The sequence below is a fragment of the Eimeria tenella genome, genomic scaffold (assembly GCF_000499545.2).
Source record: "Eimeria tenella Houghton genomic scaffold, Eth_scaff45, whole genome shotgun sequence".
NCBI classification, from domain to species: domain Eukaryota; phylum Apicomplexa; class Conoidasida; order Eucoccidiorida; family Eimeriidae; genus Eimeria; species Eimeria tenella.
Genome location: NW_013543375.1, coordinates 148,817 through 166,248, shown reverse-complemented (window position 1 = coordinate 166,248; position 17,432 = coordinate 148,817). Strand labels below are relative to the sequence as shown.

General features: G+C 48.4%; 3 protein-coding genes across 3 annotated transcripts; all 3 read left to right on the top strand.

Annotated features, from left to right (window-relative positions):
- Positions 1 to 2,056: 2,056 nt before the first annotated feature.
- ETH_00009930 (uncharacterized protein) lies at positions 2,057 to 4,051 on the top strand (the record flags this gene model as incomplete). Its single annotated transcript, XM_013377063.1, has 1 exon — positions 2,057 to 4,051. One exon carries the CDS (start codon positions 2,057 to 2,059, stop codon positions 4,049 to 4,051), a length of 1,995 nt encoding a protein of 664 aa, XP_013232517.1.
- Positions 4,052 to 7,486: 3,435 nt separating this feature from the next.
- Positions 7,487 to 9,514, top strand: ETH_00009925 (uncharacterized protein; the record flags this gene model as incomplete). The annotated part of the gene is made up of 1 exon (XM_013377062.1): positions 7,487 to 9,514. The coding sequence occupies one exon, from the start codon at positions 7,487 to 7,489 to the stop codon at positions 9,512 to 9,514; it is 2,028 nt and encodes a 675-aa protein (XP_013232516.1).
- A 4,290-nt stretch (positions 9,515 to 13,804) lies between these two features.
- On the top strand, positions 13,805 to 15,814 carry ETH_00009920 (uncharacterized protein; the record flags this gene model as incomplete). The annotated part of the gene is made up of 1 exon (XM_013377061.1): positions 13,805 to 15,814. One exon carries the CDS (start codon positions 13,805 to 13,807, stop codon positions 15,812 to 15,814), a length of 2,010 nt encoding a protein of 669 aa, XP_013232515.1.
- Between the last annotated feature and the right edge of the window lie 1,618 nt (positions 15,815 to 17,432).

The window sequence follows — 17,432 nt, the reverse complement described above, 5'->3', positions numbered from 1 at the left end:
GCAGCATGAGTTAGTACCCCTTGACACTCTGTAGACACTGGAATACGATATCAAAGATGTCTTGGAAAGAAGACTTTATAACTCATGCTACTGAGGAGCTAAACTGCTAGTATTCGGGGCCTGTAACTTGCTGGAGCCAGGTCCGGTATACAGCGAGCTGCGGGCAGGCATCAGTAGCTTGGGAATGACCCGACCCCGCCGTTCATTGCAAAGCCTTTGCTTCAGGCTCCTAGCTAGGGAAGCCTTCTATAGAGTCAAGAGAAAGTGTAAGCCAAAGGACCGACAGGTTCTAGCGGTATTGTAGGGAGTTTTGTTCTCGGGAACAGCAGATGCATTGTGAGTGGATGTGGCTAATGGCCGGAGCTTTACGAGCTTTACGGAGTAATGGCGCTTTAGGCTCTTCCCAAATATTTGTTAGAGCACTTCAGTTACTTCCTCTACTGATTAGGTAATTCTTTGGAAGAATCAGACCCGGCCAACTGCTGCAGTGTCTCTAGACCATTTCATTCTTTACGTGTATCCGCAGTAACGGCTCGCTGAAACTCTACAACGCCAAACAAAGTAGTATTTGCATTTTTAAAGTCCAAATACTTAAGCTTAGAGGCACCGGGAGCCTTAAGGGGACGATGCATAAGAGTGCTCGCCAAGTATCTTCTTACTCCTTGGCTCACAGAGAGCAAGAGAGTTGTTGCTGGCCCCAGATCGCTTGGGGACGCATCTCTCAGGCTGTAGCCGCCACCTCTGCCATTCAGGACAGCTTTGGGCTAGTTTGTGCAATGGATGCGACTTGCCGTGTGCCCTGTGCTGCCCCTAACGGCTATTTTTGACCTCCACTGTAGCTTGCACCACCGCTATAGAGGCATTGATTCCTAGCCTTTGCCTTGTTCCTCTCTGCTACCTCTCCACGAAGAGGCAATAAGAGGCGTAGTGCCTGAGTTTAGCATGCTCCTGTCCTCACGATCAACTTGCAGTCCCATGGGTCAGCTGCTCTTTCAGGTATGCTGTGTACGCCACTGCACTTAGTTTATCTGGGATAAGTTCTAGGTGTTCCGTTTATTAAATGCTTCTCAGCTTTCGGAAAATCACTTAACAAACGCTATCGAGGTTGGCACCAAGCGGTTCCTCCGTTAAGCAGAACTTCAAGGACTGAAGGTTCTATTGTGTGTGGCGGGGCCGGTTGCGAGCAAAGCCACAAACAAAATCCAGAATCACCCAAAAAACATTAAATGCATCAGTTTCAATGGCATACTTCCAAATCATCAGTGGAAGACATGTGTAGCAAAGCGCTACAGAGGCGCTACAGCATGAGCCTTCAGCGCAAGACACAGGAGTTGCTAAAAATTGGCATATTCCTGTGAACTTCTTCAGGAATATTATCAGAAGGATGATCTCATCATATAGGAGTAACACAGATTATGAAAGTGTCCAACACCCACAATGCGTTGTCCAACGGACACAAGACATTCTCATGCTTCAAAGAGACTCTGCTGTCCGTTTTTGCTCAAGCAGCATGCGTTTCTTGATAGAAAGAGAACATTAAGTAGCAGAAGAATACATTATGGGCCCTTGGCTTTTGCCAAAATGTGCCAATAGTGCATTGGACACCGCTCTGTGTTTGAGACATGATCGAGCAAGGGCTGAACAAGTTGCCACTGGCGTGCTAAAAGTGCAGATTAGCCTTTTGTTTTTTGCATTTTGTGTTTTTTAAAGAAGGACATTTTTGATACAGAAGCCGTCTATGCAACGATGTGTCTACGGAGTCCTTTTTTGTGAATCTGGAAACTGTTGTGTGGACGGTGTGCGCGGGGCGATTACAATCCCGCAGTGCTGAGCTCAGCAACGCAGAATCTCCTTACTAAGCGATTTAAGTTATGTGCCCAATCATAACTATGAGCTCTAGAAGGCTGCCGGCATGAGTAGGCTGGATTTCTGTTCACATTTGCTGTGAAACGGGGTCGTGCTGTTATCGCCGGGACACGGGGTGCTCCCAGGTTCTGTCCTGTCAAGGCGCTCCGATGCAACTCCGGTGGAGAAAATCCAGGAAAGTACTATAAAGATGACAACATGGACGAAGTCACTGCCTGATGAGGATCTACAGTCGTTGGACACTGCAGCCTACAGTGACAGCGTCCACACAGACAATGGAGCAGTCGAGCCGGGAGCCCTTGATAACCTTCAGCTGCAGCTCCAAAGTGCTGAAGCATCTCAAAAGGCCAAAGTCAAAACGAGTGTAGGCGTCGTGCTGCTGTTGCTGCTCGCTAGCGGATTGCTTGCTGGCAAGGCGATCTTTTGTCCACTGCCGGGGAAATATGTCTTGGGAGAAAACGAGCCGCCTCTGCACCCTTCGGTGGAGAGTCGAGAAGCATGCCAGGCGCTCAATGCAGTGGGAGCAAGAGAGGAGGAGCAGCGGAAACCTAGCGATCGAGCTCGAGAAGAAGCTGCTGCAAAGGATGCACTGGCACCAGAGAAAGCTCTAATGCAGCTGAAGCTGGAGAAAATCCAGGAACTTTTTGCATATGCAGAAAGTTTCGTGTATGTGATTGGTACAGAAGAAGCTGAGAAGCTGGCAGACAACGTGGAGCAGCAGCTTGGGAAAGCGCAGTCGTTGAGCAAAGAGCCAGGAAAACTGGAGGCCATAGAAGAATGCCTCCAAGACGCAGTAAAAAACTTGCGCAATTTGGATCGCCTCGCAGGAAAGCACTGTGAATTCCTTATTTCGGTAGAAGGAAAGTCGGGGGAGTTTCCCTCTCTCTGGGACACAGAGCCTGCAGCAGATTTTGCGTCTTTTGAGGACGGCGGCCTTGACCCAGTAGACACAGTGCACCGCATGGTGATCATGTTCAACTCAATGCAGCAAGCATTTCAAAAAGTGGGCGAAAGTTTCGAGAAAGTTAGTCGGGTTTTGTTGGCCAAGAAGCATTTCAACACTGAAGAAGACACCCAATTGGTGGAGGACAAACTGGACGATTTGCACTTTCTGAACAGCAGCATCAAATCCAAAAACGGTTTCCACGAGCTTGCGAGGAAACTGAAAGCGGATATTCATGAGGGCATCAGGGCCAAGGAGTTGAGGTCGCTGGAAGAAGAGATGCTGCTGCTGCTGAGGGATTTCACTCCAATACAGTTATCTGCGAAGCTTGCCCGAAAGGCGAACGAAATGAAAGTGAAAGCTTCCCTTGTCGAGGCCTTTGAACTTAGTTTCGTGGAGGAGAAAGCCAAAGAGGTGAATGGCTTGCTGGCTACTCTGCACCAGCAGGTCACTCAAGTTGAAACTACTTCGGGGGAAAATATGTTTTACGCTGTCAACAAAGCTCAGGAAACAGCCCAAGAGGCCCGAGAACTTCTGCACGCCTTGCGCGAACAAGCCAAGACACTGCTGCCCGTGCTGCCGAGCAGCCTCTTCAGCCTCAGAAAGCTCATGTTTGTTGAGGAAACTGAGCGCATTCATGATCTATGCATCTTGGAAGGCAAGGTAATACTCAGCATTTTGGAAGATGCAAGATTCAGGGCCCAGAAATGGCTAGATCCTGAAGACTATTCTCCAGGTCACTTCCACCAGCTAGGGAGTGAAATCTTCGAGGGGCTCTTGTCAAACATAAGACAGCTCAAAGGCGAAGTTGGAACTCGCGTCAGTCGATCCCGAATGGCCTTTATAGAGTCTCAGGAAGCAGAAAACCCAGACGCTGCTTTGACTGCTATGAAGTCGCAGGCAAGATATTTAGTCCAGCTGGTCAAAGTTAAGGAGGAGGCGCGTCTAGTTCTCCTTGACATCAAGTCTTTGGAGCTGCTTAGGAAGGACATAGATCTGCTTCAAGCAGCGGGTTTAATTGCGAGGTTATGCAAAGTTTCAAATACTTTTGCTGCAATGAAACTACTGAGTTCTGTTGCCAAAGACTACAGCAAAGCCCACAAGTCCGTCATGGACGCAAAGACACTTGTCGAAGTGTCAGACAACATGGTCAGGTTGCGGTCTGCAGTGACTGCAATGTACAGCGCCGTCGCCGCGCACAAAACTGGTGAAGATTTCGAAGAAGCACCGAGCCCACTTTGAGGTGGTTTATGCCCCGCTGGTGAACTGCTTCATTGACAGATTATGTTTCGGAACTGCGAGGCTAATCAGCATTCTTTTGTATTCGCTGCGCACAAGACAACTGTGTGCAGCTCTTTTGTCGGTTCTGAAGCCTCCATTTTCTCCGACAATTACACAAACGGCATAATGCTGTTTCCTGGATTAGTCCCCAGGGAAAGAAACAACGTTCAGTTGTTCAGAATCTTCTGACCCTGCTGCATCGTCGACGCAAAGGCGCCCCGGTTTTCTACTTTTTTTGTTGGGAGAAGCGCAGGTAAATAATCTGTGCGGATTCACTGACGAATCTCGAGAGGAATTTGGTGCCTTTCCAGAGGGATCGTACCGCCTTGCAACAAAGTACCAACCGATCAATTTGCCAGGGAGAACAAGGTTATTTATTCTGTCTTCTCAATTTTTCCGGGGTCGTGCCCGAGCTGCACAGGAAAAATAATATTTACCATGGCGACGCCCATGAAAAGCTTTGGAGCTTACAATTTCATAGCTGATGCAGAATGCAAACATCATCGGTGCAATCAGTGGGTATATCCTGATGATCCTGCCTCGTGTCGTGCAGCCACAGCAACATAGTAACGGCCAGTGGCGCCACAGTAACGAGGCTCAAGATCAAATTGGGAAGGTTTCAACAATGTTGCTCGATTTGGCCGCTTTGTTTACCATCGACGCACGGAGCTTTGTGTGACAGAGCTGGATTTTCTTGCTTCCCGCTGCTACGGCTGCTATGAGGCGTCGGCGGATTTGGCCTGATAAACTTTTTGTTTTTAACACGTTTTTATCTTTCGGTTACCAAAAGTGTTGCTGTAAGCTCAAATACAAATATTTCGGACACATACACAATGTGCCTTTGACAGAAGGCCTGTTCTAGGTTTTTCGATTCTGCGGCCAAGTTTTAATTTGTGACATCAAAGGAGAGAAAGGTATATGATTTTTCAATTTGCAAAATGCTGCTGCAGCCGACAAATTTGCTCTCTAAAGGTGAAGGGAACAACTTGATCTTACACCTGCAAAAACAGGCTTTCTTTAGCTAAGAAGCGTAATGCACTATCTGTTCCGAGACCCGCCTGCACCACTTCATCTGCCAATTAAGCCTAGCTAATTCGCATTTTTGGGTCCTTTACTCCAAGCCAATCGCATGCACTATCTGCAGAGGCGGTCATTGGCCGCCTTACCTCGGTGCGCCCTGATAGATAAGCCCGTCCTCCACAACGGATAAATATTCGACTTTTACGGCGCATGGGCACAGCCATTTCCACATTCACTTTTTCTTTCCTTATGCCATATTGCATGCGGACTTCGAGCTCACGGGGAGCAGCGAAGAGTGCGTGCTGGAGGCAGGTGGATCCTAGTAAGCATAAGACAAGCCTTCTGCTGTTCAAGAAGATGACGCCGCGTTCAACTGAAGAACTTTTCCAGACACAAAGGGAAAAGAAATGCTGTGGAGGACAAAAAATTCATGATGATATTCTTAGCATCATTTCCCGGCGCGCTTGTTCAGATATGAAGACCCGCAGCAAATTTGTGAATTCCAGGCAACGGGTTCTGCGCGAATGGATGCTGAACCTGCCTTTGTGGCTGTTCTTGTGCGGTGTTGCTTACTTGTGATAATTGTGATGGCTTGTTTAATAAATAATAATACAACCGCAGCTTTACTGGGCGAGATTCCTAATGAGGCTGAGACAATAGCAGCATGTGAGGAAAGGTGTATTTGGATCAAACCCGCCAATGACGGGGCTGTAGTTTCTACACTTTCGGCCCGTGCGTAGTGTCAGCTGCAGCAAAAGTGGCAACATTATGATTATAGCAGCATCGCCAGCAGCATTCATCTCCGGAATGAATGATGAGCAATGCTTTCTAGAAGTTGCTGTAGCAAGAGTGCACGACTAACTGGAGTTGAGCAGAAGCAGCAGCCTATTAGGAGCCAGCTGCTTTGCTTGGTTTTATCGGAACGACAAACAATTTTTAGACCTAATTAGGTCGAGCTAAACTCCTAGAGATTTTACGCACATGTCTGCACAGCTGGAAATATGACAAATGACGAACTTAGTTTGCCGCCCAATCTCCTGTGGGGATATAGAAAAGGCCCTTTTACAGATATTGCCATGAGCCCTACGATAGACCCCGACATAAGTATTGCAATCCAGTAGGAATACTGCATGTAGGTGGGCATTTTATGAGTATTGGTATTTCTGCAAGACCCTGGCTCTCGCGTTATCCAACACAGTTGTCCTTGGGCGCTCGCTTGAGGTCCCGCCTTCGAGGTTTCTGTTTCCAACCTGGGGAAGCGCACTGGACACGGTAAAAGAACAATTTATGTAGAGTCCTTTTGGGCTCTGTTACGGCAAGAATGTACTTGGGTTCTTAGATACTGCCCATCTGGTTACACACGCCGTGAAATTCATTGCCCGTTGATGACGGCTACCACCCTTAAAATCTAGCTATAAATGGTCTATATGGTACACTCCACACTAGCTGCACGTGTAGTTTAATGACTTTTAGTACCTCTGGGACGGTCAAGCTGCACAGAACAGCTGCATTCTCTAGAGTGCTACGGTACTGAGCTGGCGTCGCTCAATCTAGTTCGCGGTTGTACTTATTTTGAAAAGTTGACATCCTATTCCCTTTCCCTGAGGTCTCCGGTTGAAAGTACTTGGAAAATTAGCAGGTAAACTCATCCCAGGATGCCACACTAGCTTCTGTGTGGCCAATACTCGATGCCAAGACCCTCATACTGCGGGGTGGTGCACTGGGGTAGCGTATATGTAGAAGAATGCTGCATCGATACAAAAATTTGGGGTGAAACCAAATAAAAAATTATGTACTTCTAGCAGAGTACATCCTTCTTCTAGTTTTCAAACTTTCGCCAAATTGGATTTATTGTGTAAGCCTGCAACGTCATGTTCGAAATTAAAGAGATCACGTGAAGGCCCCAGACAAGCCTCACAGACTGGCAAAACGGCACGAAAATCACACAGTGTCCAGGACCATCACTGCTTCTTCCCCCGAATTTCCAATTTTGCGATTTGAAGAGAAAGCTTTATTTGTACATTCTCTGTGGGTCAATAACTACCCGGAGGCTTTGCGACCACGGGTCTTCTGGCGGGCGCCACACAAATCGTCCCCATGCTAAAATATGACTGTTTGGTGCGCTGTAGACGGTTTTTAGTTGCAAAAACGCGAAAAGGTACCCTTTATTCGTCTCTTATGGTTTTCTAAGGAGGCAAGTTTCGCTTAGCTGCATTTCTTCGCTCCCGTTTCACCGAGCGGTTGCGATACCGCTTGCTTGCCAGGCACCCCAGGGGCCCCGGCACACTCTTCGTGCGCCATAAACCCTGAATTTGTGCCCGCGAATACAGCTCGAATGCATGTGCCCTGAGCACATTCGTGAAAAGCGCAGAAAAGATGATTCCATGGACGAGTTCTCTTCCCGAAGATGACCTCCAGTCATTCGAAAACAATACGGATGATGGAGGACCGCCGTTAAGCACCGAAGAAGAAAAGGAAGCAACTCTCACCGCCGAGTCTTCGCAGCTGCAAACTGCTCCACCTCCACGTAAAACCGGGTCCAAAGTGGGTGCGGGCCTTGCGGTGCTGCTGCTGGTGGTGATGGGCGCGCTTGCTGGCGCAGCAGTGCTTCCTGCAGCGCGAGAAAAGGGTTTGTTAGGAAAAATAGCGCAGCCGCTGCACCCCCCGGGAGAGCTGCAACGTGTAGCAGAGGCGAAGAGAAGGGAGGAGCGGCCGGGCGCGCAGGTGGGGAGAAAACCTGGAGAGCGGTCTCGAGAAGAAAGTGCGAAAGCTGCACAAAAAGCGAAGGCCCCGAAGCCAGTAGTCACGGCTGAAGAAAGGGCTCTAATCCAGGCGAAGCTGAAGAAGATGCTGGAACTCTCTTCAGCTGCCGAAGGCCTGGCTTGCGCAATTCAGACACAAAAGGCCGAGAAAGTTGCAGACGCCGTGGAGAAGCAAGTCAAGAAGGCAGAGGAACTCAGCAAAAAACCAGGAAGAGAAGACAGCGTTGAAAAGCGCTTGCAGGAGGCTTTGAAGCAGCTGCGCTCCTTGGATCTCATGGCCTTGGGAAGAGGGGAATCCCTCGCGGCTGCAGCTGCGAAACTGCCACAGTTCCCCACTGTGTGGGACGCCAGATCTGATATTGGCCAGCACATCTCCCCTACCGGTATGCTTGATCATGAAGACACGCTTCACCGGCTGTTGATCATGTTCAACTCCATGAGTTCTGCTTCTGTGGAGATGCGCCAGTACTTCGAACAGACGAAGGAGGCGTTCCTGAGCAGGAAGCGATTTGAAGGTGAAGACGACGCCGAGTTGCTGACAGAAAACACAGAAAACATCTATTTCATGGACACCTTCATAGAGTCGGAGAGGAAGTTTTGCGCACTTGCTGGAAAGCTGAAAGATTGCATATATGAGGGTCTCAGGGCAAAGGGGTTGAAAGAGCTCGAAGACCGACTATTGCCACTTCAGGAAGACTTCACAAACACCCAGATACTCCTGGAAATGGCTAAAAACAAATATAACGCGGGAGATGAGATTTCACTCGAAACGGAATCGTCACTGCGATCCGCAGAAACGAAAGTTGAGATGGCGCATGACTTGATAATTGCACTGCGCGAACAGGTCGATCTGGTTGAGACCAAATCGCACGCGGAAGCTTTGAATGCTTATCAGGCTGCTCAAGAAATGGCCGAAAAGGCCCGCGCACTTGTGGACGACCTAAAAGCTGTAGCTGACGCTGTAGACGGGCTCTCAGGTGACCCCGAAAGCCTTAGCAAAGATACGCTTATAGGCATGGCCAAACACATTCATGACGCATGCATTATCGAGAGTGATGCAGCGAGCCGTTTCCTGGAAAGCGTAAGATGCAGGGCCGCGAGAGGCGTGTACGTCGGCAACCAGTCCTTGACAGAAATGTTTCACGTGCTCCAAGCGGAAGTTTTCGACGAGGTGCTAAGCCAAATGCGGTCAATCAAAAGCAAAGTGGGAACAATCGTGAGCCAGTCTTGGGCTGCTTTCCATCAGTCCCAGGGAGCAAAAGACTCAACAGCTGCTCTGGATGCTCTGAAAACACAGGCAAAAGTTCTGGCACAGTTAGTGAACGCAAAAGCAGAGGCCCGTTTGCTTGTGCTCGATAGCAAGTTATTGGACTTGTTGGAGGAGGATATGGACTTACTCCAAAAAGCGAGCAACTATGCCAGAGTACGCGAATTCCCTAATCAATCTCGTGTTGCAGAGCTCATGGAATTCTACGATGCAGACTTCGAGAATGCAAACACCGCTGCAGTTGAGGCGAAGACAATAGCAGGAGTAACGAGAGGGATGGTCAAAATGCGAATGGCGATGATTGCATTGTACAGAACCATCACCGCCCAGAGCATGGGTTTGCAGATTAGTGATAATCATGGCATTTTGTTCTGAGCGGATGAAACCTTGAAAACAGCGGCTGCTTCTTGGCGCATCTTGCTGAAACGGTGAACTGCAATGCGAGAGAGAAGTGCATACTTCAGAACGGCGTTCGTGCCTCTATTTTTGTCGGCAATCGCATAAGCGGTATGGCACTGTCTTCTCAAAAGGGTAAAACATCTTCTGATTCATTCACGATGGCGCCTTTGCACACGAGAACGAGATCCACGTGTGAAGGCTTACCGTGTTCTATTCTCCTTCCTTGAGATAAATCTGTAATTCCTACGGCTGCATCCGGGTCTGCCAAAAAAAGTGAGCTTGCCAACGCAAATCACATGAAGCTGGCAGCTGCCTACTTCCCTAAAGGGGACAGCTATCCAATTTTCAAAGGTCTTGTGAAGGAGGCATTCAACATGCACAATATGGCCAAAAGAATTGCCTAGAGAAGCTTTGTTGCGGACAAGCTTGAGTCTGCAGATCAAGCTGGGATTTCATTCTGCTGTTCACAAGTGAAGCCCTGGGATGTCCTCTTTCACGTAATTGGAAACTAACTTCAGGCTTTCTTGTAGTTTCATTATATTTGCATGTCCTATTGGCCTAGCAGCCGCTTGTGCGCTGCTCTTGGCCTGAATAAAACCTTTGTTCTCCGATGTTCCACTTCATTGTGCTCGAGCTGAATGGTATCCGTATAATTCGGCTATGGCTGCGGTCTATTCATGGCATTCAATTTGTTTTTCCTGTACGATATGTTTTCGGTGACAATAATGCTATACGTGATTTTTTAGAACAAGGTGCATCGAAAAGGCATGGGTTGCAGAGATCACGTTGAAAATGAATTATATAGGTCCTTAGTTGAGGGTCACGGTACTACAGAAACCCGTAGCTCGGCAAATACCGACCACTTGTGCTGGGTGGGTATTTGCTCCTCATTTGCCTTCCGTGAAAGTAAAAGTACGATGCTCGTTTCCAGCCTTTCCATGCTGCTCAAGCACACGAAATCGTTGCTTCTCTGCAAAGCAAGGGCCATGGAGTCTCTGCTGCACAAAGGCAGAAATGCAATTCTCTAGTTGCTTCTGCCTGGAAGAAAAAGTCTTCCTTGGGGTTTACGTATTCAAGACTACCCCTCAAGAAAACGAGCACATCTAACTTCGCTACTTTTGGTTTCCTTCAGGTGAAAGCCTCGAACGTAGTCCAAGCAGTGCTATGTCACTTGAGTGTACAGTATTACTTTGAGGAAAAACGGAACGCAATGGTTCCTATTCGAATTTGGAGTAGAGTCTCTGTGTTAGATAAGAAGCATGTTGTACAATCTCTTACTAGCCTTAGCTAAACTATTTGGCCTGCCTACACGAGGGTGCAGTGTTGCATGAATTCTTTTGGTGGCTTTTGAAACTGTTTCGGTGAACGCACGTTTGGCAAACGCGCTCAACCTTATACTTTCGCAGAGTGACATAATGATGGCCGTAGTGAGCCTGCGTGATTAAATGCAAATCAGCGCATTCCGCAGAAGCATTTCCATGATAAGATGCCCCTGCCAACGGGAAATGGAAAGAGGCAGAATACCAAACTTCATTTTATGCTGAAAGCAGGGCACTGTGCAACAATTCGCTGACAAGGCTTCTGCCAATGCAGCTTGCGCTGTTAGATACTTTGCCACTTTTCAGCACAGCCAACAGTACCAAGAACTTCAGCAGAGCCACCACCAGCATTCAACTCAACAACAAGGAAGGCTTGCATGCATCATAATTCGAGCAAATATCTGCGCAGCGGAGTTCTGCAGTGGAATGCTAATGAACCTAGAAACCTGGCGAAGTTGCTGCTTGCTTTTTGCTTGGCACAAACTCTTGGATACCAGGACTGCGTTGAAGTTGCCGCCAACTCTTCACCAAAAGCGACGAAGTTTCACTTAAGAAATGCTTCGCTTGCTGCTGCTGCTTGCCTAGTGGGCCCGAAATGCTTATGCTATGTGAATCTGCTCGATTGTTATTTAAAGCCGTCGTAGGTCACACCGGCGCTCAGCTGCGGCACTGTAACGTAACGGATGACCCATAAGGATAAACTCCCTACAGGCCTGCTGCAGCTGCAGGCTAGCGGGAGGCTTTTGGTACTGAAACTGTTCCAATATGCGCTGGCAGGCGGACAAGACGCTGCAGTGACTAGGAAGGGCTACAGGCGGCGTCTAGAACATGCTATGGCATGGCTCTGACCGAGCGAGCCACAGTCGACGTCGAAAGGCTCAGTCAGCGGTCAAAGACACACTTATTTTTGTTGAATGCTCTCACCAAGTAAGGCAGCTAAGCAAATTCATGACTGGTTCAATATCCGATAGACCAAACACCAGCTGCTGCGTGGATCCTCCCCTTTGAACAACGCCTGCACTAAGGGGTCGGCCCCGTGAGCCTCGATCCCATCACGGAAATTGCGCAATAATGGTAATGGAATGTGCCTTTTATGTTTCCGTCTTAATATATAGTGTTCAGATGCTAGGGTTTGCAGTGGAACAGCCAAATTCCCTTCTTGAACTCTGCACCTCTGTGCTATTCCTGCTGCTATCCCCTGTTCACATATTAGCCACATCCAGCGTGGCTGAAGAGAAACAATTAAAGGCTTTCCAGCCCCTCCATGAGCCATTACACCAGGAAGTAATGAAAACTCTAGGGAAATTAGTCTTTTAAAAGGAAGCCTTGGCGACGGTGACCTGTTGCGGGACATGAGAAAGCGCGGCCACGGTCTCGACGAGGCGGTGCCAGAGGGACTCAAGGGATCAGTCCAGTGCCCTAACACCACTGTAACCTCAATACGCTCTTCAAAGGGGTTGGTTCGCGTTTTGTGTAAGTATTAAGGGCTTTTTGCTCCAAGATAGGCCGGCAAAGGGAATCGCAATGAGGGTCCCGCCCCTGGCCACGGAAAACAAGTTGTTATTCCCCACAGTGTGCTGAATGGGGCGGGCTACGCAGTGCCTTATAAACCAACGAGACTGCTTAAACAGCACCAGAAAACATATGCAAGCGACTCTTAAGCCCCAAATATCGCCTGTTTTTCGTTACAGTGTCGGGTCCAGCTATCCGAATCCTGCGTGTACGTACAACCCTATCCCCTTGCAGTTTTAGACACAAATTTCGCGCTTCTTTAGTTGATACACTTCACTCTAGAAGCTCTTGAGGAGGGCTGCACTGGTTTGCGTATTGGTTTGAGCGGGTGGGCTTGTTGCTGACCTCCACGCGAAAGTGAATATCAAATTTTCTGCCCCGCAGGCCCTGTTCCGCCACTCAACACTAAATAAGCCTAGTTACGGCCAAAAGGACCTTAACTATTTATTTATTTAATTGTTTTTTGCTCACATTTTTTAGAGAAACATGTTCTAGCAGTTCTTGAATTATGCCCGTGCTGCAGCCCAACGTGTTCGAACTCCGGCGGGTCCTGGCGCTAGAGCGAGAGCCACCTCAAGGGCGGAAACTGGAGTGTGGTATATGTTGTTTGAAAACACATAATTATTTCATGGAATTGGAGCACATAGGTGGAGGTTTAGGTCATCCCAGGTAGCGAACCTTACAAAGGTACTCTGGAGAAACAGCGCGGTCGTCGCCTAAAGGGACCGCCCTGTTCTGCAGAAACAAACCCGACTCCAGATTTTTCTGCAAAGCTTCATTATATTTATCCTACTGCAAAGAAAATTCTCGGATCAAAAGGTAGACAACGCGTGGGCGTGCCCTGCGTAAACATTCGGTAGCGAGGGGACGCCACGAAATTGTTGTAGTTGGCCCACCAGCGAAGTTATATTTCGGGGCCTGAGCCTCTGTTTTCTGAATTTGCTAATAAGCATCCTACAGAAGATCGTTGCAGCCCTTCAAGACGCCTTACCTTTTCCTGCGGGATGCCATCTGGGCCTTCCAGCGCTGGTGAAGTGACTAGGATCGACAGCGCCGGGTGGTGCAGCGGAAAAGCTTTTTATTCAAAACGATAAAATTGGCCTCTGTCTTTTTGCTTGATACAACTCGAATGCTCTGAGTTATGTTTCGTGGTTTTTTGCCACTCCCATTTCACGGAGGCACTGCCGTTTCTCCCACTGTCTTTATTACGGCCTTGGGGTCTCTGTTGCATTTCATTTCCTCTTTTCCATAGTTTTCAAGACCCGATTCGTACAAACTCTAAAAGGGGTATATATTTTTCGTGTCGAATTGTGGATTTTCGATTCTGTGAGTGAGGAGCTTTCGCCGTGGTCTGCGTCAGACTGGGCGTGAGCTGTTGCCCGTGGGAACGCTCGAATGACTGTGCTCTTCCCCAACTTGTGCAAAGTACAAAAGGATGATCCCATGGACCAATCCTTTTCGAGAGGAAGACCTACAGACATTTGAGTCCCTGGCAGAGAATGGCGGGCCACAGCCCGGTGACGAAGTGTCCGAGTATGAAGCCGTCGAAGTAGTTTCCGTGCAGCAGCAAGCCCTGGAGGCGCCGGCTAAGTCCAAGTCCAAAACAGGTGTGGGCCTCATGCTGCTACTGTTGATGGTGAGTGGCGTGGTTAGTGGCACAGTGTTGTTTACTGCAAAGACAGGAAAGAATGCGCTGGAAGGAGAGCTCGAGCCTTTCCACCCTCCCCTAGAGCCCCACTGTGTACCAGAGGGGAAAAGTGCGGAGGAAAAGCAAGTCAAAAAGCAGGAAGCATCTTATGAAAAAGAGAAACCCGGCGAAGTTGCCGAAGTGCCCGAAAGTGCACAGCCACCGCCTGTGCAACATGCAGCAGCAAAGCAGCCTTCGATGGAGGAAAACCTCGAGAAAGCGCAAGAAATTCTCCTAGTAGCAGAAACTGTTGCTGAACAGCTAGACTCAGTGGAGGCCCAGGAGCTTCTAGATAGCGTGCAAGAACAAGTGCGCGAAGCCAACTCGCTGGGCGTCGAGCCACGTTTTGCAAATGTCGTGGGGGACCATCTTCAGGCGTCACTGAAGCATCTCCGCCGCCTGCACAGCCTTGCCGTGCAGCGGGGAAAGCTCTTGATGGATGAAGAGGCAGAGGCGGATGATTTTCCTGAGTTGTGGGAGCCCCAGGCGGGGATAGATCTGTCGCCTTTTGAAAGGGAAAAGCACGATCCTACATCTCCAGTGCACCACATGGTGATCGCTTTCGAGTCAATTGAGAAAATGTCTTGTGGTCTGCTCGAGTGTTTTGGCAATGTCAGCCAAGCCTTGCTGAACAGCAGGCCATTCGGTGATGAAAGAGATATCACGTTGGTGACGCAGACTGCAGAGGACCTCCAGTACCTCAGCCACAACATCAAGTCACAGAGTGCCCTCATCTACCTTGCTACAAGCATAAAACACTGTATTAGTGAGTACCTCAAGGTTAAAGATTCAAAGAAGCTTGAGGATTTGCTGCTGGCCTCAGAAATCGAAATGATGCAACTACGGGTCCCCGTGAAATTGGCTCTAATCGCATCTAAATTGAAATGGCACGTCCCGCCCGAAGAAGCAAATCGAATCAAGTCCGCGAAAGAGAAAATTGCAGAGCTTGATAGCGCCATCACGGTGCTGCGCGAGTATGCCCATGAGGAGACCAACTCGTGGATAGATACATCTCAGATTGTCAGTAAAGCTCAGGATCATGCCGAAACGGTCGAAGCACTGATAGGCGCTCTGAAGGAACAGACAAAGGATATTCTAGATGGCCAAGAAAGCTTTAGTAAAGGTCCCGTTGCAAAGGAAGCCGAGAGGATCCAACTTGCCTGCATCTTAGAGAGCGAGAAAGTGCAAAATCTCCTAGAAAATGCAAGATGGAAGGTCGAGAGGTGCTTTGACGGTAGCCACAACCTCCTAGTGAGCCGCACACACGAGCTTAACATGGAAGTGTATGAGCAACTGATATCGAAAATACAGCAGGTCAAAAGCGAGGTTGAGATTGAAATGACCCATTTTCAAATTTCATTTCGAAATTCCCAATATGAGGATGATCCCAAAGCTGCTTTGGATAACCTTAGGTTTCACGCAGAAACTCTGATAAAGCTGGCGACTGCTAAGGGAAAGGCACGTCTATTCCTGCTTCAGAGCACGATATTGGGGTTGTTTGAGGAGGAGATAGGCCTGCTGCAAGCATCAAGTGATTACGCAAGGCTTTGCGAATTCCGCAGTCTCACTGCTACGGAGCAGATGACAATCAGCGGAAAGGAATACGACAAAGCATATAAGGCTGTCGCAGAAGCGACCACACTAGTAGAAGTGTCAAAAGGTTTGGTCAATTTGTGCTCTGCTGTGACTTCAATGCACCGCGTCATCGCTGAGCACAGGATGGGTCAGGAGCTTGAAGCGCTGAAGCGTTCGCCCTAAGCTGTTGGATCTTCTTTAATGAATTCATTTACTGTTGCCTCAAACATTTGAAGCGCGACTTAGAAGACGTAGCTCCGTGCAGTCGAATGCAGTCGGATGGAGGGGCCAGCATTATCGGTATTCAAGCTTCTTTCCCGTCCGTGAACAAGGAAGCGACGAGGTTCAGTCCTCGCTAACGACTACCACTTCAGCATATTAAAGTTTACCCACAGAGGACTGAATGTTTTATTTTTTCCTTCGCAAAGCAAAGGGCGCTTGGAGAGTTTTGTGCGGCTGCGCCTGACGTGAGCCAAATCAAGTAAGGCATCTACTTGGGTCCATGCCAGCAGCACCCATTTGTTTCCTTCCACAAAGCAATAGCATCACTTCTGAGAAGCTTTTGGGACTTATCCTGCAGCCACAGCGAAGGCAAAACGTTTGTTATGGGATCTTCAGAACGATGCATACGCTGCACACAGGATATTGAGGTGAAGTGACGCTTCAGTACAGAGATGCAGGGCCACCCAGCATCGTAACTGAGCATAGGTGGATTGATTTCATTAAGTTGTTTCTCGCTGCGTATTCCAGGAGGCACGGCGACGCTGTGACACAGTTTCGGCTACATGTTATGTTTTTGCTGCACTCTTCATTCAGGGCCTTCTTAGACAGTAACAGAGCTATTGTTTTTCTTGTTTATAGTTACGGTGCCTCATGGTATACTTGGAAGAATCGCTTGCGACTCTGCATTATCCTCTTGAATGTAATACACTGCTTTTTGTTTTAGTTAAGGCTTTTTCTTTTGGAAGCCACTCCGGGAAACTGACGAACTGAGCCTTTAAATAAATTGGAAGGAAAGCGCTTGATACTGCACAGCTGCGCGACCGTGTAGTTGCCAACTCTGGCATCGAAACTCCTCCACCCATTTAGGCAGCACCCCTTCTGTGCCCTACTAGAGCAGCTCTAACATCTTAGCTTATGATTTAGTCGGCTGATGATGCACGAACGATTGCAGAAATAGCCGGCACCCCGTGTGAGCCGTTTCAGTCAGTTATGTTGTTGCAATTTTTTCGTACGTAGCTTCGCTCCATAGAGGTGGGGCCTACAAAAGCAAACCTTTTGAAATCAAAAGTAATGCAAGTAGCCTCGCTGAAATGCGTTACTTGTTTTGCACCTGTAGATTGTCGACGCGTAGTTTGCAGCGATTGTTCGCAACACTCCATGGTGAAACTTGAAGGAATTGCAGGCAACAGCATCTGCTGCCTTTATTAATGAAGGAACTTTGGCAATTCTTCTGGAACTCGCAATCTTTCGAGATGCAAACCAGCTTGTGTGGTTCACTTGTAGCTTCTCCTCTCACCCAAACCTAATGTATTCCAACGAAAAGCATGGCGTCTTTCGAACCTATGGCTCTTTGTTTTTTTTTCCAGCGCAATTCACAGGATGCCACTAGCCTTCGCGCACAATTAATGATGAGCTGCTGGGATATGCTAGTCTTTTGTCACTCAAGTCGTCATTTTGGTTGAAGAAGCAGCAGTTTATTTCGCACATATCTTTCCTATGATTGATGTTTTCGCAGAAAATAAGTCCACAGAAGCAAACACCAAACTTCGCATAAAATAGAGCGAGTCAGGGAGAGCCA